This window comes from Pan paniscus, chromosome 4 (genome assembly GCF_029289425.2).
Source record: "Pan paniscus chromosome 4, NHGRI_mPanPan1-v2.0_pri, whole genome shotgun sequence".
Classification (NCBI taxonomy): domain Eukaryota; kingdom Metazoa; phylum Chordata; class Mammalia; order Primates; family Hominidae; genus Pan; species Pan paniscus.
The window spans coordinates 144828232-144854747 of NC_073253.2; the positions used below are offsets into that span (position 1 = coordinate 144828232).

General features: G+C 46.6%; 1 protein-coding gene and 1 non-coding gene across 4 annotated transcripts in view; one reads left to right on the forward strand and one right to left on the reverse strand.

Moving 5' to 3' along the window:
• ARHGEF37 (Rho guanine nucleotide exchange factor 37) overlaps nt 1-26516 on the forward strand; it is an 84121-nt gene that overhangs the window by 47631 nt on the left and 9974 nt on the right. For 2 of the 3 annotated variants that reach the window (XM_055112777.2, XM_034960760.4), the window contains exons 3-10: nt 2617-2740; nt 11032-11179; nt 18061-18260; nt 19669-19799; nt 20431-20535; nt 21852-21962; nt 23246-23575; nt 25527-25655. In XM_055112777.2, the coding sequence (XP_054968752.1) occupies nt 2617-2740; nt 11032-11179; nt 18061-18260; nt 19669-19799; nt 20431-20535; nt 21852-21962; nt 23246-23575; nt 25527-25655 (1278 nt within the window). The remainder of the gene's footprint in view (nt 1-2616; nt 2741-11031; nt 11180-18060; nt 18261-19668; nt 19800-20430; nt 20536-21851; nt 21963-23245; nt 23576-25526; nt 25656-26516) is intronic. The other variant, XM_034960761.3, reaches the window with a different exon arrangement.
• LOC112439926 (U6 spliceosomal RNA) lies at nt 8162-8266 on the reverse strand. The gene has a single exon (XR_003028148.3). It is a non-coding gene; the product is annotated as a U6 spliceosomal RNA (small nuclear RNA).

Here is a 26516-nt window from a genome sequence, read left to right on the forward strand (position 1 = left end):
CTTCTTTCTTCTTCCTCTTCTTCTTCTTCCTCTTCTTTTTTTCCTGCTTCCCCTTCAAGGGTCTCTTTATTCGATCGCAAAGTCACTGTCAGCGACTTGGCCTGGCCCTCTATGGCTTCCAACAAGGAAATGCTTAAAAGTCAGGAAATGCATTTGCTGCCTTTCCTAGTACCAAAAATTGACTACAACCTCTTTGGGTACCCTGAGATAAATCAATAGCATTTGCTTTTTCTTTACTTTTCTAACAGAATTCCAGACAAAAATAAATCATATATATATATATGTGTGTGTGTGTGTATATATATATGTGTATATTTATATTTATATACACACATTCATATATAGAGAGATCCCTCAATCAAGAAGAGGCAAAGGATCCAGCGTCCTCTGAGGTGCCCCTTGGCCTGGTGCAGGAAGGCCAGGAGGCACCAGCTGTCTTGGGAATCACCTTGAGATGTGCAGTGCTGAGCTGGTGTGGCATGGATGGGGGTCTGCAACAGCCCTCTCCCTCTAAGGAAGGTGGAGCTAGGACAAACCAGGGGAGCCCTCGCTCAAGCTTTCCACACATCCTGAAACGTGGCTGTACCTGATGGAGCTTTGAAACTAAAACCCAAAGTGCAGATACAAAAGGATTCCCTGATAGGCCTCTAGGGGACTGACTCCTTAGGGAAGAGTTCCAAGAGCATCAAGCAGCAGGGGCTGGGGGAGCCAGCAGAGAGGACATACACCCACAGCCCCCAGGCCCCCGAAGACAGGTGTCATGGACACAGAGGCCTGCTCAGCCACAGGAGAGGGGCTGGGCTCTGTCCCCTCCTCAGGTCTCCAACCACAGCCCCTGCAGGCCCTCAGGCAGGGGAACCCAAAAGGCCAGGGCAAGGCTCGGATCACCCAGGAAAGCCCAAGGCAGACTTTTTTATTTATTTATTTATTTATTTATTTATTTATTTATTTATTTATTTATTTATAGGAGACAGGGTCTCACTACATTGCCCAGACTGGTCTCAAACTCCCAGGCTCAAGTGATCCTCCCATCTCACCTTCCGAAGTCAACCTCTTGATTAGCTGGGATTACAAGCACATGCCACCACACCGAGCCATGACCTGCATTCTAACTGCCTCATTTGCAGGGTGGTGACATGGTGAAATTAGCACTGTGAGAGTTACTATTACAGTGCTTATTTTTTACATTTTCTTTTTTGGGTTTCAGAAATAATGCAGGCTCTTGCTTGCTACATTTCAAGCATCCCCTAGCATTTGAACTCCATAAGGGCAAATATTTTGTTAAGTTGATTATATCCCAGTCTTGACACATAAATAACAGACTTAAAATTAGTCTTTCTTCATTGAATGAAATACCAATGTAGATAATGTAGAAAGTGAAGTACTTTTTTATTTTACCCTCCAGAAATTGGGATTTTTCTCTATAGGCATTAAACAAGCAAATACAGTCATATGTCACTTAACACCAGGGATATGTTTTGAGGAATGCATAGTGAGGCAATTTCATCATGTGTGAACATCATAGAGTGCACTGATACAAACCTAGATGATATAGCCTACTACACACCTAGACTGGATGGTATGGCCTATTGCTCCTAGGCTGTAAGTGTGTTCAGCATGTCACTGTCCTGAATACTACAGGCAAATGCAGCACAATAGTCTTTATGTATCTAAACACAGAAAAGGTACAGTAAAAATATGATATTATAATCCTATGAGATCACCCTGGTATATGCAGTCCATCATTGATTAAAATGTTATTATGCAGTGCATGACTGTATATGTTGTTATTTATTTTAACAGAAACAAGAGCAGACTCTAGATATTGTTCTTCAGTTAGCTTTCCCACTTGAGTGTGTGTCCAGCACATCCTTCCATGCTTGTGCATTCATATAGATGTCCTGCATCTTTTTAAACAGTGGTATAGCCTGGTTAATAGGGGCCAGAGAATGCATCTTGAGGTCATGGTGGTAGGTGCCAAGTATGTCAGAGGTGGAAAGAAGTCTAACTTCTCACCCTTCAATGACAGATGGGGAAACTGAGAGAAGCTAGCTGGCAGCAGACCTAGGCTAAAACCCCGGTTCAGCTTTCCTTCCACACTGAGTACTCCGTCTGTTCCTCTCTTCTTGTAGAGTAATGAAAATACCTAATTTTTTTTTTTTTTTTTGAGATGGAGTCTCACTCTGTTGCCCAGGCTGGAGTGCAGTGGCACGATCTCGGCTCACTGCAACCTCCACCTCCCAGGTTCAAGCAATTGTCATCCTCAGCCTCCCGAGTAGCTGGGATTACAAGCGCCCACCACCATGCCGAGCTAATTTTTGTATTTTTAGTAGAGATGGGTTTCACCATCTTGGCCAGGCTGGTCTTGAACTCCTGACCTCATGATCCACCCGCCTCGTCTCCCCAACGTGCTGGGATTACAGGCGTGAGCCACTGCGCCTGGCCTGAAAATACCTAATTTATAACATTTCAAAATCCTTGCAAAATTCCACTGGGGCAGCCAATCTTCTCAGGAGTGATGGGAATGGTGTGAGTGTTCTGTCCTACTCTCAAAAGCCTTCAAATACATTCTATGGAACTCCCAACCACCTCTCATGGCTTCTTTGTTCCTTCCAGTTGCCACAAGGAGATCTGGATGTCCTGTTCTCAAACATTGATGATATCATCAAAGTGAACAGCAGATTCCTCCATGATCTGCAGGAGACAGCCTCCAAGGAAGAGGAACAAGTGCAGCTAGTTGGTAAGCAAAAAACCTAAGGAGTTGTCAGCCTTAGATTCTCATGGAACTGTTCTCAGCGAGTGGTCACTGCTTAACTGTCTCCAGAGTTCCAGAGAAATGCAGCTCAATGGCAGTCTGTTTTGGGGATCTCCAAAACACAACATATCAGAGCCAGCAGGGCCCTCAAATAACAACTAGTCCAGTCCCATTGCTTTACAGAGACTGAGCCCCAGAGACAGAGAGGAACATGCTTACAGTCACGGAATTGTTAGTGATGCAGCTAAATCTTTAGTCTGTGTCTCTTTCACATTCATTCATCCGACGGTTATTTAATGAGCACCTGCAGTGTGCAGGCACAGCATCAACGAGAGAGTCTGAGCTTCTATTCTCATGGGGTTGACAAGTTAGTGACAGAGACAGAAGATAGACAAACAACAGAATTGTAGGTAATAATTTGTAATTTGAAGGAAATAAATAGTCATGGTAACTTCTGGGTGTGAGGGAAGGCCTCTGGAGGAGGGAACATGTGAGCTGAGATCTGAGTGTCAGGAAGGAGCTAGCCTTGAGAATATCTGAAGGGAGAGTAGAGAGCATAGTTGTGCAAAGGCCCTGAGGCAAGGATGAGTCCAGAATGTTTAAAGGACAGACGGAAGGTTGATGTGGCTCCAGAGAAATTAGTGAGGGGAGACTGTTGGGGATAAAATAGAAGAGGCACGCAAGGACCAGATCATGCACAGCTTTATAGGTCATGGCAAGGAGTTTGGAGTTTATTCTAACTGTGATGGGGAGCCACTGGACAGTTTTGAGTGGGGAAGTGACACGGTTTGATTTATGTTTTTCTTTTCTTTTCTTTTCTTTTTTTTTGAGACGGAGTCTCACTCTGTCGCCCAGGCTCGAGTGCAGCGGCATGATCTCGGCTCACTGCAACCTCCACCTACCGGGTTCAAGCAATTCTCCTGCCTCAGCCTCCCGAGTAGCTGAGACTACAAGCGTGTGCCACCATGCCTGGCTACTTTTTGTATTTTTAGTAGAGACAGGGTTTCACCATATTGGTCAGACTTGTCTTGAACTCATGACCTCTTGATCCACCTGCCTTGGCCTCCCAAGGTGCTGGGATTACAGGCGTGAGCCACTGTGCCCAGCTGATTTATGTTTTTCAAAGATCTCTTCAGCTGCTGTGGACAATGGATTATGAGGGGGTGGTGAGAGTGGAAGCAGCGAGATCAGTTGGGGGCTTTACTGTGGCCCAGATGAGAAATGAGGATAGTCTCCTTTGGTTTAATTTTTTTTTTTTTTTTTTGAGACAGGATCTCACTCTGTTGCCCAGTCTAGAGTGCAATGGAGCAATCATGGCTCACTGCAGCCTCTACCTTCCAGCGTCAAGGACCCTCCTGCCTCAGCCTCCTGAGGAGGATAGTCTTCTTATTCTGAAATGGTTAGGATGAGCACAGCAGAAAGAAAGGAGGAGTGGGTCCAAACCTCATACCTGTCTCCTTCTGTCTCATCCCAACTGCTGCCAGGATTCCCATGGTGAGGGGTTTCATAGTGGAGTCAGGAGATATAGGTGAATGGGTGGGTGTCAGATTCACTACAGTGGCAGAAAGGAGGAGGAGATGAAGGTACCCAGTACTGTGGCCACCCAAGTCCCCCTGGCTTTTACACCACCAATCTTCTAACCTTTCCTGAACATGAATGATGAGGATGCAGATTAAAAACAACAAATATGCAAAAAAAAGTTTTATTTTTTTTGAGATGGAGTCTCGCTCTGTCACCCAGGCTGGAGTGCGATGGCATGATCTCAGCTCACTGCAACCTCTGCCTCCTAGGTTCAAGCAATTCTCCTGCCTCAGCCTCCTGAGTAGCTGGGATTACAGGCGCCCGCCACCACACCCGGTTAATTTTTGTATTTTTAGTAGAGATAGGGTTTCACCATGTTGGCCAGGCTGGTCTCGAGCTCCTGACCTCAGGTGATCCACCCACCTCAGCCTCCCAAAGTGCTGGGATTACAGGTGTGAGCCACCGTGCCTGGCCTAAATACACAAACAAATCTTAAAAACCTACTTTCTGAGTGTTTACAAAATGCTAAGCACTGTTCTTATGTACATATATTAATTCACTTCATCTCAAAATAACCCTGAAATGTAGATACCATTATCTCATTTTACAGTTGAGGAATCTTTGGCACAGAGAGAGGCAATAACCTGCTTAGTCACGCAGCTAGGGGCAGAGCCAGGATTTGAATGCAGGTAGTTGGCCCTGAGAGTCAGAGCTCTTAACTGCTACACTGAATTGCTTCTGCATGGTAGAAGGTGAGACTTAAAGCCTGTATACTGTGTGTTTATCATTCCTTTGAAAATATAGTTCTTTACTAAAATAGCAATGTGAGTTACTATTCCCTACAAATGATAAAGGAATGCAAAATTAAAGAACAAGATTTTAAAAAGCACCTGTAGGCCAGCCATGGTGACTCATCCCTATAATCCCAGCACTTTGGGAAGCTAAGGTGGGCGAATCACCTGAGGTCAAGAGTTCGAGATCACCCAGGCCAACATGGTGAAACCCCGTCTCTACTAAAAATACAAAAATTAGCCAGATGTGGTGGCACACACTTGTAATCCCAGCTATGCAGGAGGCTGAGGCACGAGAATCGCTTGAACCCGGGAGGCGGAGGTTGCAGGGAGCTGAGATCGTGCCAGTGTACTCCAGCCTGGGTGACAGAGTGAGACTCTGTCTCAAAAATAAAAAAAATTTAAAAAGTACCTATAGATGTTCTCACAGGTACTTCTCTTTTATCATTTGATCATTATTTTGGTTAATAATTAACACTTATTTGAATGGAAATTGATATAGCCTCAGGCTGAAAACATTCTAAGGGTCTAAGGACTTTGAGCTCGGGCTCTTCTATAGCTACATGTTTGAGGTTTGGTGAGGTTCCTTGTAAAGGTCTTCATTTCTCAGTCTGCCTTCGTGCTGGAGCCACAGAGCCAAAATGTTACTTTGTCTCCTGATCACACCTGGTGATAGGTCCATGGACTGCCCTCACCGCTTCACTGTAGGGTTTCCAGTGAAAATATGGGATGATCAGTTAAATTTGTATTTCAGATAAACAATGAATAATTTTTTAGTATAAGTATGTCCCAAATGTTGCATGGGACTGACTTACGCTAAAAAATTATTCATTGTTTATCTAAAATTCAAATTTAACAGAGCATCCTGTATTCCTCTCTCCCCTGCAAATTTGGCAGTCCTGTTCCCTGACCTTTACAGAGTCTGCAGAAAATATCCTCCTCATCCCTTGTCTCTTGTGGTTGCCAAAAAGAGGCCCAAATAACCCACATGGCTTTTCTTCTCCTCAGTGCAACTATGTGCCAGGCCAGGCGGCTCTGGCTCCTGCCTGCTGTCTCTCTATTCCCCTTCTAGCCCCTAGGCCTTGCTACGCAAGGAGAGCCCTTTTCCCAGTAAGGCAGCAACACCATTTTTTTTTTTTTTTTTTTTTTGAGACAGAATCTCTCTCTGTCACCCAGGCTGGAGTACAGTGGTGCGATCTTAGCTCACTGCAACCTCTGCCTCCTGGGTTCAAGCGATTCTCATGTCTCAGCCTGCCAGGTAGCTGGGATTACAGGTGTGTGCCACCACGCCCGGCTAATTTTTGTATTTTTAGTAGAGACTGGGTTTCGCCATGTTGGCCAGGCTGGTTGCAAACTCTTGGCTCAGCAACAGCATTTTGAAAGATTTTTGGGAGACTGGGCATGGTGGCTCACGCCTGTAATCCCAGCACTTTGGGAGGCTGAGGCAGATAGATCACCTGAGGTCAGGAGTTCGAGACCAGCTTGGCCAACATAGTGAAACCCCATCTCTACTAAAAATACAAAAATTAGTCGGGCATGTTGATGGGTGCCTGTAATCCCAGCTACTTGGGAGGCTGTGGCAGGAGAATTGCTTGAACCCAGGAGGTGGAGGTTGCAGTGAGCCGAGATTGTGCCACTGCACTGCAGCCTGGGCAACAGAGCAAGACTGCATCTCAAAAAAAAGAAAAAAAAGAAAAAAAGAAAAGAAAAAAGAAATATAACGTTAGCTGCAAATATTTAAAATTTTCAAGTAGCTACATTAAGAAAATTAAAGAAGCAACTGGAATTAATTTTAATGATATCTTTTATTTAACTCAATAGATCTGAAATAATATTTTAACATGTAATCAGTATAAACATTCATCATTCATTACTTTTGTTTTGTATGAAGTCTTTGAAATCCAGTATCTTTTACACTGACAGCACATCGCATTTGGGGTTCATCATATTTCAAGTGCCCAATAGCCACGTGTGGCTGGTGACTACTGTATTTGGGCATTGAAGGTCTAGGTTACAGCAGGAGCTTTGGAATCTGACTAACAAGTCCCTGCCACCCACAAGCTCTTTCCTTTCTGAGTCCCAGTTACTGCCACCTTAAAATGATCATGAAAATAGTATCCATCTCTGTGCCAACAATGATGCCAAGTACTTAACCTGAAGGAGCTCTTTGAGTTCTCATAACATCGTTACTTGTTGACTATTATTAATAACCTCCATTTTACCAAAAACGTCTCTGAGGCTCAGAGAGGCTAAGTAACATTCCCAAGGTCACACAGCTTGACCAGGCAGAGTTAGTATTTGAACCCAGCTCTTCTAGAGCCCTAGGTCTTGACCATGCTGCCTCCCTTTCTCTCCTTTCCAACTAATCCCAGCTAGAGATGAGTATCCCCTTTTATGCTAGGAATAAATTGTTTGCTAATCTGTGACTGGAGAAGGACAAGCAGGGAGGAAACAAGGCTTTCCTTTGGTGTAATTGCCATTCTTGCCTCTTTGGACCACTCTGTTCTGTGGGAGTTCACTTTCCTCCATCCTTTAGTTACTGAAACACCCTTGCCCCTGGCCACACTGGTATGACACAGTTTCCTTGGCATGTCTGTCTCATTTCTGAGGACACACCCATGTTGAGGAGACTGTGGGAACTGGCCTAGGTTTCACGGCCACACCCAAGCTATCTCTTAGCCGGGCCGTCTCTGCAGTTGGCTGATCTCTCTCTCACACAGCTTCTTCCTGGCTGCAGTTTCAGGTGGTCATGTTCTGTCTGGCTCTAGGGGCTTCTCCTGGGAGTTCTTGCTAGGCATCAGCTGAACCAACACCGGGAAAGGGTAGGCCCTGGGACTGCGATCTCCCCATGGGGATCTTTGCTGAGAACTGGACCATGCACCTCTGGCCACCAACTGATGTGTCCCAACACAGACCTTGTCTGGGTCACAGGTCTAGCCCATGGCTTTGGCAGGCAGTAGGGTCAGCTGGGCTTCCTGTGGTCCCTGGTTCCCCACCTGCCTTCTTGTGGTTAATATATTTTTCTTCACCCTCACCACTTCCTCTCAAGTCCGTCCACCCTCTGTAGGTAACTAATCTCATTAGTTTCTGATTTGAAAGTATGGAATGCTTCGCAAATTTGCATGTCATTTTTGCAGAGGCGCCATGCTAATCTCTATATTGTTCCAACTTTAGTGTATATGATGCTAAAATTGAGCACCAGCGTGATCCTTTTAAGCAGAAATCAGATCATGTCACCATTGCTCAAAGCCCTCCAGTTGCTTCCTGCAGCCATCAGAATAAAACCTGAATCCCTTACTGCACTTCACTTACTTTAAGACCCTACATGATCTGGCTTCTGTTTCCTGCTTATTTCCTCTACTTTATTTTTATTTTTTAATTAATTGATTTTTTGAGACAGTCTTGCTCTGTCGCCCAGGCTGGAGTGCAGTGGTGCAATCTCAGCTCACTGTAACCTCTGCCTCCAGGGTTCAAGCAGTTCTCCTGCCTCAGCCTCCTAAGTAGCTGGGATTACAGGCACCTGCCACCACGCCTGGCTAATTTTTGTATTTTTTTTAGTAGAGACGGGGTTTCGCTATGTTGGCCAGGCTGGTCTCAAACTCCTGGCCTCAAGTGATCCACCCACCTTGGCCTCCCAGAATGCTGGGATTTCAGGCATGAGCCATAGCACCCAACCTGTTTTATTTTTTGACACCATCCACCTGGAGATTTATTTCCTCTACTTTATGCCCTTGTTCACCTACTCCAGCCACACTTGCCTTCTTGCTGTTGCCCTTGTGGCCAGCACTACCCTGCCTCAGGGCCTCTGCAGGTGTCCTTCCCTAATACTTGGTGCTGCTCTTCCCTTGCTTGTTCCCAGGACTAGTTACCTCTGCCTCTCTGGTAGACATTCACATCTTGCGAAAGGCCTTCCCCAAGTGCATCCCCCACCATTTTCTAACTCTTTATTTGGCTCCGTTTTAATTCACGGCACTTATCATATGTGTATTGTCTCACGCATCCATGTGAAGAGACCACCAAACAGGATTTGTGTGAGCAACAAGGCTCTTTATTTCACCTGGGTGCAGGCGGGCTGAGTCCGAAAAAGGAGTCAGCAAAGGGTGGTGGGATTATCATTGGTTCTTACAGGTTTTGGGATAGGCGGTGGAGTTAAGAGCAATGTTTTGGGGGCAGGGGGTGGATCTCACAAAGTACATTCTCAACGGTGGGGAGAATTATAAAGAAACTTTTTTTTTTTTTTTTTTTGAGACGGAGTCTTGATCTGTCACCCAGGCTGGAGTGAGTGCAGTGGCACGATCTCAGCTTACTGCAAGCTCCGCCTCCTGGGTTCACGCCATTCTCCTGCCTCAGCCTCCCGAGTAGCTGGGACTACAGGTGCCCGCCACCATGCCTGGCAAATTTTTTTGTATTTTTAGTGGAGACAGAGTTTCATTGTGTTAGCCAGGATGGTCTCAATCTCCTGACCTTTTGATCCGCCCGTCTGGGCCTCCCAAAGTGCTGGGATTACAGGCATGAGCCACCGCGCCTGGCCTAAAGAAACTTCTTAAGGATGGGGGAGATTATAAAGAACATTCATCAGTTAGGGTGGGGCAGAAACAAATCACAATGGTGGAATGTCATCAGTTAAGCTATTTTCACTTCTGTGGATCTTCAGTTGCTTCAGGCCATCTGGATGTATACGTGCAGGTCACTGGGGATATGATGGCTTAGCTTGTGCTCAGAGGCCTGACATATATAATAAATATATTACATATGTAATATGACATATGAGGATGGCGATTAAAAATAACAAACTTTTTTTTTTTTTTTGGGATGGTGTCTTGCTCTGTTGTGCAGGCTGGAGTGCAGTGGCGCGATCTCAGCTCACTGCAACCTCTGCCTCCCAGGTTCAAGCAATTCTCCTCCCTCAGCCTCCCAAGAGTAGCTGGGACTACAGGGGCACACCATCACACCCGGCTAATTTTTGTATTTTTAGTAAAGACAGGGTTTTACCATGTTAGCCAGGCTGGTCTGGAACTCCTGACCTCGTGATCCACCCGTCTTGGCCTGCAAAGTGCTGGGATTATAGGCGTGACCCACCGCACCCAGCAGTAAGTACTGTTTCTAGTTGCATTCCATAGATGAGAAAATAGAGAGCTAGAGGAGTGAAACACTTGCCTCAGGTTACACAACTGGGGAAGGGTTGCTGGAGATCTGGCCCTAGTTCCCTGGAATCCAAGCCCACACCGTAACCAGTTGTGTTATGCTGCAGCATGTCTTTGTAAATTGGGGATTTGTTGTTGTGCTTGCCACACATTTTGTCTTTAATTATAAAGATAAAATGAGTGGCCAGGAGTGGTGGCTCACAGCTGTAATCCCAGCACTTTGGGAGGCCGAGGCGGGTGGATCACCTGAGGTCAGGAATTCAAGACCAGCCTGGTCAACATGGTGAAACCCCATCTCCACTAAACATACAAAAATTAGCCAGGCATGGTAGCATGAGCCTGTAATCCCAGCTACTCAGGAGGCTGAGGCAGGAGAATGGCATGAACCCGGGAGGCAGAGGTTGCAGTGAGTAGAGATTGCGCCACTGCACTCCAGCCTGGGGGACAAGAGCAAGACTCTATCTCAAAAGAAACAAAAAAACAAGCTAATGGTTGAGTGTATTTTGTGTACTATAAAGCACTGTCCAAATGTGAGCATTATTAATATTCCTGGTATGACTATAGCTACCATTTAGTAAGTGCTCACAGTTTCCTAGCCTAAGATGTATATCATTCTGTCACCCAATCCTCAGAACAACCTTGTGAAAAGATGAAAAAAACAGAAAGTCAGGAAGATGAGGTCATTTGCCCATGGTGACATGCTGGTAAACCCAGCAATCTCACTGGAGAGCTGAAGGGGTTTACTTACTGCCTCCCTGTTCCAAGCTAGGGGACATACAGACATGCCCTTGACGACCCCTTATTGCGTCTTCACCCTCAGGTAACATATTTCTGGAATTCCAAGAGGAGTTGGAGCAAGTCTATAAGGTCTACTGTGCCAGCTACGACCAGGCCTTGCTACTGGTGGACACGTACCGGAAGGAGCCGGAGCTGCAGCGGCACATCCAGGGCATCGTTGAGGCGGTGGTGTGAGTAGAACAGCCAGTGAGCACTTGCTCCTACCCCACTGACCCGGTTCAGGGGCAGCTACGGTCTCACCCCTTTTTCATGCCATTCATGCTGCTTCAGGAGTGTTGCTCTGTCAGAGCCTGTGTTAGTCAGGATAGGGCAGGCTGTGCCGCAGAGACAAACAGCTCCCACATCTCAATGGTTTCAAACAACAAAGGTTTATGTCTTCCTTATGCTCCATTGAAGGCTGACTTGGGGTTCTGCTCTTTGTCATCCTCACTTCGGGACCCAAACTCACAGCAGCCACTGTCTGGAATATTGCCAGTGACTGTGGCTTAAGAAAAAAGAGCTCTAGAGAGTCTAATGCTGGCAATTGAATGCTGTGGGCCAGAAATAATATTAATCACTTCTCGTAATTCATTGGCCAGGACTAATCATAGCTTCATTCCACAGCCAGGAGTCAGGGCATGCCATCCTACATGTCCAGGGTTGGAGAAGCGGAAACATTTGGGAACAGTGCTCATGAGAAGCACAGGAAAGGGCCGTGAGATGATGGGACCCATGTGTTCCCATAGTGATAAGAAGCAGGTGTGTATCACCTGAGGATCCCTCTCTACCGGTGGCTGAAGTCCTGCCACATGGAAAAGGGAGAGTATCACCAGTCCGTGGTGGACTCATAGCTTAGAATTAGCACCAATGGGTAGAAGCCTCTGGTAGAAAAATGTAGAGAATATGTATTCGAATTTAAATTTTCGAATGGGTAACATGATTATAAGATTCAAAAACTTTAAAACATCAAAATTTTTACAGTAAAAAATATCTGGCTGGCTGTATTTTTTACAGTAAAAAATATCTACAGTGCTGGGACAACAGGCGTGAGCCACTATGCCAGGCCTAAAGTCTCCTTTTCAAGAACCCGTGTCCTAGCCCCTCTCTGCTCCCAAAAAAACTGTATTCATTTTCCCTTTTTATTCATCCTTCATGGGTCTTACAAACAGGCTTCTGCAAGAGTCACAAAATATATTTCTACAGTTTACAGATATAAAGGGAAGCAAGGTGCCAGAGATGAGATAAAAGGGAGAAGTGGAGGCTGCACAAACTAGAGACAACAGACCCTGTGTAGCGTGCAGCTGCAGCACAGCCTTAGCTAATTGCTGCTATCAAGTGGCTTTTGCTAGATAACAAACCACCCCCAAAATGTAGTGGCTTAAAACAAACATTTATTTAGCTCATACTTCTGCATATTAGCAATTTAGGTGTACTCAGTAAATGATTCTCCTGGAATCATTAGCACCCTCAAATATCTGCAGTCACCTGCAGGTCAGCTTTGCTGATCCTGGCTGGGTTTTTTCATGTATCTGGGACACATGAGCTGCCTCACCTGTGGTCCTATGGTCTCTCCTCTTCCCGCCCGCTAGCTTATTCACATCGTGGTCTCAAGGTTCTAAGGGCTGTGGGGAGGGCTTGGCATCTAGAGGTCTTAGCTGGGAACTGGCACATTGTCATTCAAATGAAGTCCTAAGGCCAGCCCATACTCAAGGGGTGGGGAAATAAACTGCATTTCTTGGTAGCAGGAGCTTCATAGTGACAAAGGCTTGTAGAGATTGGGGGAGGAATAATAGCAGTGATTTTTTTGCAAACCACCTGCCTCAGCTGCCATGTAGAAATGAGGGTCTGTTGTGGCCAGAGCCTCTGATTTTTTAAGAGACGCCAGAAACTTAGATGTAACATCTCTCAAGAGTTCAGTGCTGGCATCTAGCTCAGACATTTAATAAACACTGTGTGTGGGAGCCCTAGTTTGCTCAGAGGCTGCTGTTTATTACATCCTCTGCACTTTGGTCTTTCCTAGCCAGGCCTGCTGGGCTTTGCTCATGGGCTCTGTAGCTGGGCTCCATGGTGGTGGATGTGGCTTGGCCCCTGGCCACGAGAGAGCCATCTTATGTCTCAGGATCTAGTTTCCTTATGTGTAAGGTGGGAGGAATAACAGCCCCGCATGGGGCATTGATTCATTGCACACGAGTGACACTCAATGAATCTCACGTATTATAGTTATCTCGGCTAGGCAGGGATTCTATTTTCTCTGAGACCACACTGTAGTTCTCAATTTTATCAGTGCCATACTCCCTTGTTATAACAAATATTACATAAATTTACTATCCTAAGACATATCCTGAAATATATGTATAAATAAATATATCTCTCCTACCTATATATGTAACTGAAAAAAATCAGTATAATGGCTTCACTAATAAAGGAGAAATAAAAGGAAAATAATTTCCAATAAAATGCTATATAGCTTAGTGTGCATATGCTTGGACACCACTACTAAAAGATATAAGGAAGCCATCAGATGCTTGCAGCTACTTGTAATAAATAAGTTTGGATTTAAAGAAAGAGATATCTGAAGCTGTTCTGTATAAAAAGTACAGAAAAATGAAAGGGCACAGAATGTGTTTACCCTAGAATAGCAACTGACAGTGACAATAAACCTGACTTGCTCTTTTTTTTGAGATGGAGTCTCGCTCTGTCGCCCAGGCTGGAGTGCAGTGGCGCGATCTCGGCCCACTGCAACCTCCGTCCCCCGGGTTCACGCCATTCTCCTGCCTCAGCCTCCCAAGTAGCTGGGACTAAAGGCGCCGGCCACCACGCCCGGCTAATTTTTTGTATTTTTAGTAGAGATGGGGTTTCATCGTGTTAGCCAGGATGGTCTCCATCTCCTGACCTCGTGATCCGCCCACCTCGGCCTCCCAGAGTGCTGGGATTACAGGCGTGACCCACCGCGCCTGGCCTAAACCTGACTTTCTTATTTATGATAAGAGAAAGAAGGAAATAACACCGTTGAAATTGGGATTTATAAAAGATAGTGTCATAGTAATTCCCAGTATTATGATATATGACTGGGTAGAGTCCAAGTGTGACAAACATATTTAGGTTCTTAGAAGTGTAACACATTTCGAGGCCTTTGTTCAGTTTCTGAATGTTTAGGGGGACATATGAGACATGGAACAATTCTCTGTAGTTCAGGACTGTCCTTGCAAGACATCCAGTGTACCTGGTCCTGTCCCTGCCCGTTAAATGCCTGCGGCATTACTTTCCAGAGCCTGGCCAATAATAATCACCACGCCAGCCATAACTAGTTCTTTCTCAGTCTGCTATGATAGATGGCACCAGGTTATTAGATTCCTTGGGATTCCAAAATGCACGCTGACCCCACCCTTTATTTGGGTAGGATGTTCATTCTGTCTTTTAAGGCAACTCTTCCCATCTGAGAGCAAAGGGAATAAAAAAACTCACCTTTGCAGTGGGCAGGAAGCTCTGACCTAGGTAGGACTGTCCTAATGGTAGAGCTGTCAGGGTGGAAAAGGCGGCCTTGCAGAGGTGGGCCCGTCCAGCACAAAGCACTGCAATTCCAGAATGATGGCTGAGGCAGCAGAGTTTGGAGAAGGCAGATAACCTTCTTTGTTTTCCTTTATCAGCTAGGTGTGTTTGTTTTAAATATAAAAGCAACATATGCTTATTGAACAAAAGGAAAGTTCCAATAACACAAGTATATAAAGTAAAAAGTAAAAATCCATTCCACTAGTAATGTTTTCCATCCAAATTTTCTACTGTATATTTATAGATAGAGAGACAGATAGATGGACAGACAGATAGATGGTTAGATAGATAGAATTTTTTTTTTTTTTTGAGACAGAGTTTTGCTCTGTCACTCAGGCTGGAGTGCAGTGGTGCAATCTCAGCTCACTGCAACCTCTGCCTCCCGGGTTCAAGCGATTCTCCTTCCTCAGCCTCCCGAGTAGCTGGGACTACAGGAGTGCGCCACCATGCCCGGCTAATTTTTGTATTTTTAGTACAGACAGGGTTTCACCATGTTGGCCAGGATCGTCTTGATTTCTTGACCTTGTGATCTGCCAGTCTTGACCTCCCAAAGTGCTGGGATTACAGGCGTGAGCCACGGCACCCGTCTGATAGAATTTTTATGAGGCTGCTTCTATACATGCTGTTCTAGAACTTACATTTATGCTTAACCATAGTAATGAATATCTTTTCAGGACAGCATGGATATTGATATTTCTACAGTGTTTTCTTTTTTTTTTTTTTTTTTTGAGACAAGGTCTCACTCTGTCACCCAGGCTGGAGTACAGTGGTGTAATCTCAGCTCACTGCAGCCTTGACCTCCCAGGCTCAGGTGATCCTCCTACCTCAGCCTCCTGAGTAGTTCGGACTACAGGTGTGTGCCACCACACCTGACTCATTTTTTGTATTTTTGTAGAGACAGGGTTTCTCTATGTTGCCCAGGCTGGTCTCCAACTCCTGGACTCAAGAAATCTGCCCACCTTGGCTTCCCAAAGGGCTAGGATTACAAGCATGAGCCACTGCGCCCAGCACAGTGTTTTTTTTAATGGCTGCAGAGTTTCTTTCCTGGACTGTTCTTAGACTATGGTTTATTTGGCCATTCCTCTATTGAAGCATATTTGGGTTGTTTCCAATTATTTACTAACTCAAATAGAGTCACTAAACAACTTGTACCTTTATCTTTGCTCTCTTGGGTTTGGATTTTTGTGGGTATATTTCTAGGATGGGATTGATGGAAGAAAGGGTTTGTACCCTTTACAAATTGCCAAACTCCTCTGCCTCTCCAAGATCTTGCCAGTTGATACTCCCACCAAGAGAAAGTACAAAGACCTGTTTTTCCACACTCACCCAGCTCTGTGTATCATCTTTCAATTTCTGTTGCCTATCTGAAAAGCTGCATAAAAAAGTATTGTCCAAATTACCTTAGAAAGTCTGTAAATGTGAGCGGATGCCCTCATTCTTTGGTAATTCCTTCATGATTGTAAGGAAAGTACGCGGTCATCTCTTCCAGGACCCCTTGCTCTCTAATTTGTGAGGCGATAGTTGTCCCCAGGAGACACTTGGCTCTTTCCCATGGAAAGGAAGTCCAGAGGATGGAGTCTTGCAAATACCTGGCAGTGGTTTCCACCTCCCCTGCCCACAGTCAGCCAAGCCCCAGGACACCCTTGGTGAGAGCAGATGACCAGCGTAGGCGTCTCCTGATGGGTAATCCTGCCCCCTGCAGCTTCTGAGGGGCTCCCACCTGCTCTGCCTATTCTTAGCTTCATGGCTGATCTTTCCTGGACATTTGGTCTGGAGATTTTCCTAAGGAAGGAGAGCCAGAGGCACGAGTATCATCAGGGAGGGCCCAGAGAAAGTTCCTGAGCAGCATTGGTTGAGTCTTCAAGGAGAAGGCTCACTTAGGTGGCTGAGATTTGAAACCTTTGTGGCTTTCTCCAATCTGGGCCTAGGGGCTACTGGTCATAATCAAGAAAAGACTGTGGAGCCCCTTCCCAGATGCTATTGACTTGGGGACTCTGGATGAAATTCCAGACATCCTTAAGAAGGAGACTATAACTAGTCATCCATGCATCAGTGGTGTATCTGGAAGGGACCTTGGCACCATTAGTTCCAGAGTTTTTTTTGCTTTCACTTTTTTTAAAAAGATGAGGTCTTGCTTTGTTGCCCAGGCTGGAGTACAGTGGCATGATCATAGCTCAGTGTATCCTCGTACTCCTGGGCTTAAGCAATCCTCCTGCCTTAGCCTCCTGAGTAGCCACCACCATGCCTAGTTAATTTTTTTTTTTTTTTTTTTGAAGCAGAGGTCATGCTATGTTGCCCAGGCTGGTCTTGAACTCCTGGCCTCAAGCAATCATTTTTTTTTAACTTTTTTTCATAAAAAGTTTCAAAACTATAGAAAAATACTATAATGTGATAGATACATACCCACCACCTAAAATTAACAAGTGTTAACATTTTGCTGTTTGCTTTATCTATTTTTATGCTAATTTGAAGGAAATTACAGATATTATGACTTTTTACCCCTAAATACTTTAAATAAATCTCTAAAAATTAAGTTCCCGTGATTTTAAGAACATTTTTTTGGCCGGGTGTGGTGGCTCACACCTGTAATTCCAGCACTTTGGGAGGCCGAGGTGGGCAAATCACAAGGTCAAGAGATTGAGACCATCCTGGCCAACATGGTGAAACCCCGTCTCTACTAAAAATAAAAAAAAATCAGCTGGGCGTGGTGGTGTGCACCTGTAATCCCAGCTACTCGGGAGGCTGAGGCAGGAGAACCACTTGAACCTGGGAGGCAGAGGTTGCAGTGAGCCGAGATCGCACCACTGCACTCCAGCCTGGTGACAGAGTGAGACTCTGTCTCAAAAAACAAAACAAAACAAAACAAAAAAACACAAACATTTCTTTAAGGCAGCAGACCATTCTATTAAATAAGATATCATGTGGATACACAACACAGAGTTGAGCAGCGCTCGGGACATATCTGAGCAGAGATGTCAAGGATCTAGTTGTATGTGTCAGTCTGGAGCTCTGGAACAGAAGTTGGAAGTGGAGATCTGGGCTTGGGATGTGTTTAAAGCCATAGGACCAAATGAGGTCACTAAGAGAAAGTGGAGAGAGAGGGAGGAGAGGACACCCAGGGCACTCCGGCATTGGAGAAAGACCAGCAGAGGAGGCTGAGAGAGCTGCTTGCAGAGTATGAGGAGAAGCAGGACAGAGGGTGTCTCTGGAGCCAAAAGAAGAAAGTGTTTCAAGAGCAAGGGTGTAGTCAGTCGTGTCTGCTGTGGAGAGGCCGAGCAAGCTGAGGGCAGAGAGCTTGAACATTGGATTTGGGACAGATGGGAAACCAAGGCCCAGAACCGTCACTGCCTGCCTAACATCTAGAACTCACAAGTTACAGATGAGGAACTGGAGGACCGCAGAGAGGGGGTGACTTGCCTGAGATCACACAGTGAGCTAAATGGTAGAGTGAGGACTACAGCCCAGGCCCCCTGGTCCTCCAGAGGGTGGGATTTACCTGCCTAATACCAGCCTTCTCCCTCAGGCCGCAAGCTGGATCTTCAGGCCTCAGTTTCTTGCTGGTAATTCCTCTGCAGAGGATCACCAGGTACCCACTGCTGCTGCAGAAAATCCTGGAGAACACAGTCCCTGATGCCAGTGCCTACCCTGTCCTTCAGAGGGCTGTCTCTGCCCTCCAGGACGTGAACACCAATATCAATGAGTACAAGATGCGCAAGGAAGTGGGTAAGGACTTGGGCATTTAAGGGGACACATTAGTGGGAATGCTTCCAGTTACAGAAAATTTATCTAAAATCTGCTTCACCAGTAAAGAGAATGTAGTGGCTTATGTAACTATAAATCCAGAGGTAATGCAAGCTTTAGGTAGGGTTCGATCAGGGTGCTGGCTCCAGTTCCCTGTAACTCCCTTGTCTCTGCTCTTTACTCTGTATCAGCTTCATCTTCAGGCTGGCTTGCCTCATAATAGTAAGTTGTGGCTGTTCCAAGACTCACAGCTGCACACCACACTTACCAGGGTAAGGCAGGGTTTTTCCCCCTTAGCCACAAAAATTAAGTCAAAGTTTCTCTTTGATAGGACCCACCTGGCTCATGTGCTTACCTTGAACTAATCACCAAAGTTAGGGCATCATGAACTGATTGGCTTAGGTCTGGGTTATGTGCCCTTCTTTGAATTAATCACTGTTGCCAGGGGTTTGGAATTATATAAATTGGCTTGTATCAGTCAGCAATCCACCCCTTGAGCTAAAGTGAGATCAATCTCATCCAAACCACATGACTGCCACACTGTGGAGGAGAAATCAATAGTGGGGAGGTAAAGAGCTGTGCATATATCTGGGGAGCCTGCCTCTCAGGTTATTAAAACAGAAAGGTTTGGAAAAAGAAACAGTGTCTCAAGTTAAGAGAAACTCAATTACATGACTGAGACAACATAAAAATGGCAATTCAGCTAATGTTTACTAAGGGCTAGCTGTGCCATGCTTTTTCCTTCATTGTCATATTTGGTCTTTGCACTAACCCTCTGAGGTTGGCCCTGTTAGCCCCATTTCACAGTCAGGTAAAATGAGAGCATGCATCACTTGCTTCCTATCGCAGAACTGGTAAGGGACAGAGCCAGGTTTCAAACTCAGGCCTGGAGTCTTCACCACCATGCTATACTATATTTAGCAGCTTTGGATTTCCTCCCCACCTGCTTCTCCATCCTACGACAGATCAGTAGGAAGCACTGAGTGAGGACCGGGAAGCGTGGCTCCCAGCTGGCCTGGCTCAAAGTGGCTGAGGGACCCCAGGCAAATCTCTCCTCCATGGGTTCTTCTTTAGGAAGTTCATTCAGACCCTCTGTCTTAGGTGACTCTCCCAGCAATCCTGCGAGGTGGCTGGTCCCATTTTACAGATGAGGAAACTGAGGCCCCAAGGAGTGGTGACTTCCCAAAGTCAAGCAGGCAGGAAGCTCTTCAGCCAGGGCTCACAGCTCAGACAGAGGACCCTATGCTTTTCCTGTGTGACTCACCAACCTCATGAATGTGACCCTGATGGAGCAGAGGGCCCAAGCAGGTGCCCAGCCGGGCATGTCCGTGACATCCGCTTTCCTGAGTTGGCTTGATCACCGTGCTTCCCCTCTTCTCTGTCGTTGCAGCCTCCAAGTACACCAAGGTAGAGCAGCTGACCCTCCGGGAGCGGCTGGCCCGAATCAACACACACACTCTCTCCAAGAAGACCACCCGGCTGAGCCAGCTGCTGAAGCAGGAGGCGGGGCTGATCCCCAGGGTGAGCGTGCGCCTGGGAGGAAGAGTCACATCCAGCCACCCCCAAGGCCAGGCCCTGCACAGTGGGTAGACAGGGGACTTAGGCTCCTTTCAGAACTGAGGCAATGGAGGCTGAGAGATTGAGGTGCTGGGAAGAGGCAGAGGTGGCACCCCACTTGATTCTGAAGAGCCAGTGGAGGGGTTTCTCCAGTGTCTTGGGCCACTCTCTTTGGGGCCTATTTACACAGATAGGAGAGCTGGTCTCTGGGTTTGGGCAAAGGACCAGCCCTAAATAGCTACTTCTAGCAGCACAGGTTGGTGGAGTGCCTGCTCTGAAACCAAGCATGCTCACACAATGAAATAAGTGTTCCCACTATCCCCATGAGAAAACAGAAACTCCGAGAGGGTAAAACCCTTGTCCAGAGTCACACGGCTAGGAAGCCAATGAACTGGGGCTCATGCTTGTGTATCCGATTCCATGCTCTGAATGTAAAACCACTGAGCTACACCACCCTCTAAGCTTTGGGGTTGCGAGAACCAGCTCTGGTGGGCGAGTCTGTGGAAAGGTTGTCCCAGTGAGGACCTAGAACACTGAAGCCGGTGTACACTGCCCCCATGTGGATATTCTCAACCCTCACACACATTACTTTCAGACAGAAGACAAGGAATTTGATGATTTAGAAGAGAGGTTCCAGTGGGTGTCTCTGTGTGTGACTGAGCTGAAGAACAACGTGGCTGCTTACCTGGACAATCTGCAGGTGAGGACACTGCAGGGTTCATAAAGGGCGAGTCTGGGCTGGGTTCCCCTGGCAGGAGGCTTGCAGGGCCCAGCCTACAAGCTGGGAAAGGCACCAGCCTCAGAAACCAACCAGATGAGGTCATCCTGTCTCATCTCTTCTGGAGAATGCTGGCCAGCACTCCTCAGCCCCAGGCCATTATACTGGGGGCAGCTCTGAGCCCATTGGAGTTCCTACCACATAGGGCCAAAATTCACTGGAAGCAGAGCCCCGCAGAGCAACTCTGCCAGACCAGCACCTAGAGCAGGGGAGACAAACAGGTGCCTAAAGGGGCCAGGCAGGTAATGCTACTGAGTGAAGTGTGCAGGTAACAGGCAATCCAATGCAATAGGAGCCTAGTGTCTAACAGGCTGTTTATGAGACTTTTCAGTGAACTTAAATATAAAATAATATTTGGAATTTGAAGGGCTGAATGAATGAATACATGAATCAAATCTAAAGGAGCAGCTATTCCTCAGCTCTGGGGGGTTGTTGCTGGGTGAGAATATGGGCCCAGTTCTTCTGACTTTAAGAAAAACACACCTGGAAATTCAGGTATTTTTCAGATTTTTGATGACATCTCCTGATGCGTCAATGTAAGCAACTAATTAAATGAAGATTTAAATGCTATGGGGCATTTTTTTAATGCATTGATGTAAATAGGAAAAGTTAGAGAAAAGTATTAATAGAACATGTGGAATATGGACATGGGAAAAAACAAATGCACTGCTGGGTGCAGTGGCTTACGCCTGTAATCCCAGCATTTTGGAAGGCTGAGGCGGGAAGATCACCTGAGGTCAGGAGTTCAAGACCAGCCTGGTCAACATGGTGAAACCTTTTGTCTACTAAAAATACGAAAAACATTAGCCAGGCAAGGTGTCACACGCCTGTAGTCCCAGCTACTCAGGAGGCTGAGGCAGGAGAATTGCTTGAACCTGGGAGGCAGAGATTGCAATGAGCCAAGATCATGCCACTGCACACCAGCCTGGGTGACAGAGTGAGACTCTGTCTCAAAAAAAAAAAAAAAAAAAGAAAAAGAAAAAAACCCCACAGAGGTGGCATGTAAATGTATGAAGTTCAAGAAGCACTGGAATGAGGAGAAAGATGTTGACTCAGTCTAAGGCGGAACTTTCTAATCACTTAAGCTGTGTGAGAATAGAATCAGCTGTGTGTGTCCCTCTCATTGGGGGTGTGTAGAGAGCCTGGAAAACCTCTTCAAGGTATGGTGGAAGGGGATTCCAGCGTAAGATGGCCATGACAGGCCATGATTGGATGTTTCTCCTTGGTACTGGGTCCAGGCTTTCCTCTACTTCAGGCCGCACGAATACAATCTGGACATCCCCGAGGGGCCTGCAGTGCAGTATTGCAATTTGGCAAGAGACCTTCACCTTGAGGCCTTCCTGAAATTTGTGAGTGGAACTTTTCCTTCCTCCTTTCTTTGTTAGGCAGGTGGTAGAGCTTACAAGAATAATATTTAGAAGTCAGGCACTTTGGCCAGGCGCGGTGGCTCACGCCTGTAATCCCAGCTCTTTGGGAGGCCGAGGCAGGCAGATTGCCTGAGCTCAGGAGTTTGAGACCAGCCTGGGCAATACGATGAAACCCCGTCTCTACTAAAAATACAGAAAATTAGCCGGGCGTGGCAGTGTGCGCCTGTAGTCCCAGCTACTCAGGAGGCTGAGGCAGGAGAATTGCTTGAACCCAGGAGGCAGAGGTTGCAGTGAGCCGAGATCATGCCACCGCACTCCAGCCCGGAGACAGAGTGAGACTCCTAAAAAAAAAAAAAAAAAAAAAAAAAAAGAAGTCAGGCACTTTACACAATTGCCACATCTGTAATCTTCCTGAGTGGTCAGCAGCATAGAGATTATTATTAGTGCACTTTACTGATAAAAATAGCCCCCACTAACATTTATTGAGCCTCACTATCTGCCAGGCTCTATGCTAAGCCCTTTATATTCCTTACATCATTTAATCCTCACCATATGGTTTTGGGGGTGGCTACTTTGAATAACCCCATTCTGCAGGTGAGAGATTGAGGCTCAGAGGGGGTCACCTCCTGGGTCATTTATACAGATGGTCAGTGATAAGCTGGGATCTGAGCCCCAAAGACTCTTGACCACCACTCTATACAAAATCTTTTCTAAGGCTGGGCAAGGTGGCTTATGCCTGTAATCCCAGTACTTTGGGAGGCCAAGGCAGGAGGATTGCTTGAGCCCAGTTGTTAGAGACCACTGTGGGCAACATAGACCCTGTCTCTACAAAAAATAATAATAATAAAATTAGCTGGGTGTGGTGGCGTGTGCTAAGGTGGGAGGATCGCTTGAGCCTGACAGGTAGGCTGCAGTGAGCTGTGATTGCATTGCTGCACTGCAGCCTGGGAGACAGAGTGAGACCCTGTCTCAAAAAAAAAAAACAAAACTTTTTCAAGGTCTTTGAATAATAATGATTCAAAGTGCTATATAAGATTGAATGCCTACTCTGTGCTAAGCACTCTGTTAAGCTCATTACATGCATCGTCCCCATTTTTCAGATGGGCAGATTGAGGCCCAGAGAAGTTAGATAACATGCTAAAGGTCCCAGCTAGTCAGTGGGAGTTAGACTGGAATCCAGGCCTGCATGCTTCCAAAGCCCCTTCTCACAGCCCCTGCCCTTTGCCACCTCCTTTCCCGACTCCCACGCTCATGTCTCCCCACAGAAGCAACGGCTAGAAGGCCTGGTGTGGCAGCCACTGTGCAGCCTGGCCAAAGCCCTGCTTGGCCCTCAGAACCTGATCAAGAAGCGTCTGGACAAGCTACTGGACTTTGAGCGGGTGGAAGAGAAGCTGCTGGAGGTGGGCAGTGTGACCTACCAGGAGGAGGCCACCCGGCACACATACCAGGCACTCAACTCGCTGCTAGTGGCTGAGCTCCCACAGTTTAACCAGCTGGTCATGCAGTGGCTGGGCCAGATCCTGCGCACATTCGTGACCCTCCAGAGGGACCTTGCAAAGCAAGTGCTGCAGAGGGCAGAGGGCAGCATGGCCCAGGTAAGGCCTCTGGGACTTGGACACCTGTGGGGAGTAGCCAGGCAAGGCCCTGCAGCCCCATCAGCCAGCTGTGTGTAGGGGCTAGGATGGAGGGAGGATGGGCCTGAAAACAGGTCATCAGGCCCTTAGGAAGAGGCAGTGGGAACCTTCCAGATCTCTCTCATGCCCAGTCTCCCTCTGTTAGTGAAGTCAGACCATGAAAGCAAGGATAGGACTGAGATTTCAGACCATTCCCAAGTCCTGCAACTCAGAAGCAGAAGAAGCTTTGCTCATACAATGGCAGATCTTGGGATTGATCTCTGGAGTGTACTAAAAGTTGATGACAGAGACAGAAGGTCGTTTCTACACAGTAAGGAGTAAATGTCTCAAGCCGGTGTTACTATTACTACTTCTAGCAGCCATCTTCTCATGAGTATTTAGGATGTACCTGTTTGGAGCACTCTCCATGCATGATCTCATTCAATCCTCACAACAACCCTACAGAGGAGGTCTAATTATACTCATTTTAAAAATAAAGAAGCCAAGGCACGGAGAGGTTAAGTAGCTTGTCTAGGGCCACACGGCTAATAGCAAGCATTGAACTCTGACAGTTCAGCTCCAGGGCCTGGACTCTGAACCACAACACTCAAGAGCCTGTAAAAGGAGCTACCGGCTGAAAGCATAAATAGGTTCCACAGAGGTTTGGATAAACCTCCAAATGCAAACTTTGATTTTAGAATTTGGAAGACTGGAGTTGATACAGGAAAGAACACCCAACTGCTTCCAGATCTTGCTCTCAGATGTCAACATCAGAGCTGAATTGCTGTTGGGTCCCACCTTGGGAGCAATTTCAATACTCCTCATATCACACACTGTTTCCTGTGTGTCACAGTCTCCAGCTCAGCTTTTCCCCATCCAATTCTTTGCATGAAAATTCTACTAAGATTTGCCTTCCCCACCCCATCACCTTTCTAGCCCACAGCCCTCCCCTCCAGCACACAGCTGCTGGATGTGGCCACTCTGCACAGACACCTGCCTCAGCTTAGAATGTCCCTCTCCATTGTCCCTGAGCACTTTCAGTGTCTGGCATAGAGTAGGAGCTCCCCAAACAGGTGGCAGATGAATGAGTCTCTCCATGAAGCTCTCAGAGCTCCCCATCTCCTGAGGGGGAGAAGTCATCTCCCTATCCTCTGTACTCCAGCAGCCCTGTGGATGGAACTGTGCTTAGTACTTTTCAGAGCCTGCCTTCTGCTGCAGGAATCCATGAATGTGTTTCTCCTCAAGCAGGGGGACTGGGACTGCAAGCTTTTTCTCTTTTTGGCCCTCACAGAGTTCTGTCCCAGACACTCTGCAAATTGAATTAGGCCTGAACCATCAGTAAAAGAACTGTCTCTCTTCCTTGAGGGCAGAAGAGTAAATCTGATGAGGTGATCTTTTCCCTCTCCTATAGCCTAGAGGTTTTCTCTCTTGGGCTGCCCCCAACCCCTTGCATTAAATCTGGGATGTGCAGAGCTAGGGAGTGTTTGGGGATGCCAGTAGAGAGGTGGTCACGTTTATAAAAGCAGAAAGTAAGGGCGCTTCCTGATTGGTCCATCAGAGTCTGCTGGTGACAGCTGCCAGCCTGCCTTATCTGTGTCCTGTGGTCCATGCATGTGGCCTGTCCCTGTGGAGCCTGGAAAAGGCTGCAGGCAGAAACCTCAATCTCCCTGAATCCTGGTGGGAGGAAGGCTCTAGGTCAGCACTAAGAACAATGAGTTTGGTGACAAGCTGTGAATCTGGTGACAAGCTGTGGCGTCTCACTCACTTCTAGGTTGTCTGACGAAAATGCAAGAGATCCTGCACAGGGTCAAGGTCTCAGGACAGAGTATCACTCAGAACTCCTTGGGTTGAAAATAATATAAACCCAAAGGAAGCCAGGGATCTCATTGTCCCCTCTTGCCCAGCTCTGTTGACAGTGTCTGTCCCCACTTAGCTGCCCCACCACCACGTCCCAGAGCCTGCCTTCAGGAAGCTGGTGGAGGACGCACTGGGCCGGACGAGTAACCAGCTTCGCTCCTTTCAAGAGACCTTTGAGAAAGTGCTGCCACCTCCCACCACACAAGTAAGCATCCTTCCTCCACCCCAAAGACTGTCCAGTTCTTCACTGGCCAGTAGGGTGAGGCTCCATCCATCCCCTCTTTCCTTTCCTTTTTGGTCCCCCAATGTTTCCTGTTATCCATGGAAATATGTTCTCTTCTCTCTCCTTTCTCTTTGAGCTGGGGTGGGGGGACACACCCAGATACATACACACTCTTTACATCCAAGAAGTAGAAGAAAAGCACAGAACTTCTGAGTCAAGGAAAACTCAGACCTTTTAATATTAAGTGAAATTAGACGTAATGATGGGCAACTGGCATTGACATCCAAAAACCTAGAACTTCTTCAAATTGTCATCAAAAGGTATCTTTGGCCAGGCATAGTAGCTCACACCTGTAATCTCAGCACTTTGGGAGGCCGAGGTGGGTGGATCACTTGAGGCCAAGAGTTCGAGACCAGCCTGGCCAACATGGCAAAACCCTGTCTCTACTAAAAATACAAAAATTAGCTGAGCGTGGTGGTGTGCACCTGTAATCCCAGCTACTTGGGAGGCTGAGGCAGAAGAATTGCTTGAGCCTGGAAGGCAGAGGTTGCAGTGAGCCAAGCAAAGGTATCCTTTTCCTTCCCTGCCTTCTAATGCCAGCTTCAACGTGAGCATTCAACATAAATAAAAATTTTGATTATGTCATTTAAATTTCCTATTGCTGTGGTATTTTTTATTGCAAAGAACAGTATTTCAGCTGCATGATGGTTTACAAAGCTTTGGCTGACTAAATGCTTTTGGGTTTTTTTTTTTTTGAGATGGAGTTTCACACTGTCGCCCAGGGTGGAGTGCAGTGGTGCGGTCTTGGCTTATTGCAACCTCCACTTCTCAGGTTCAAGCAAT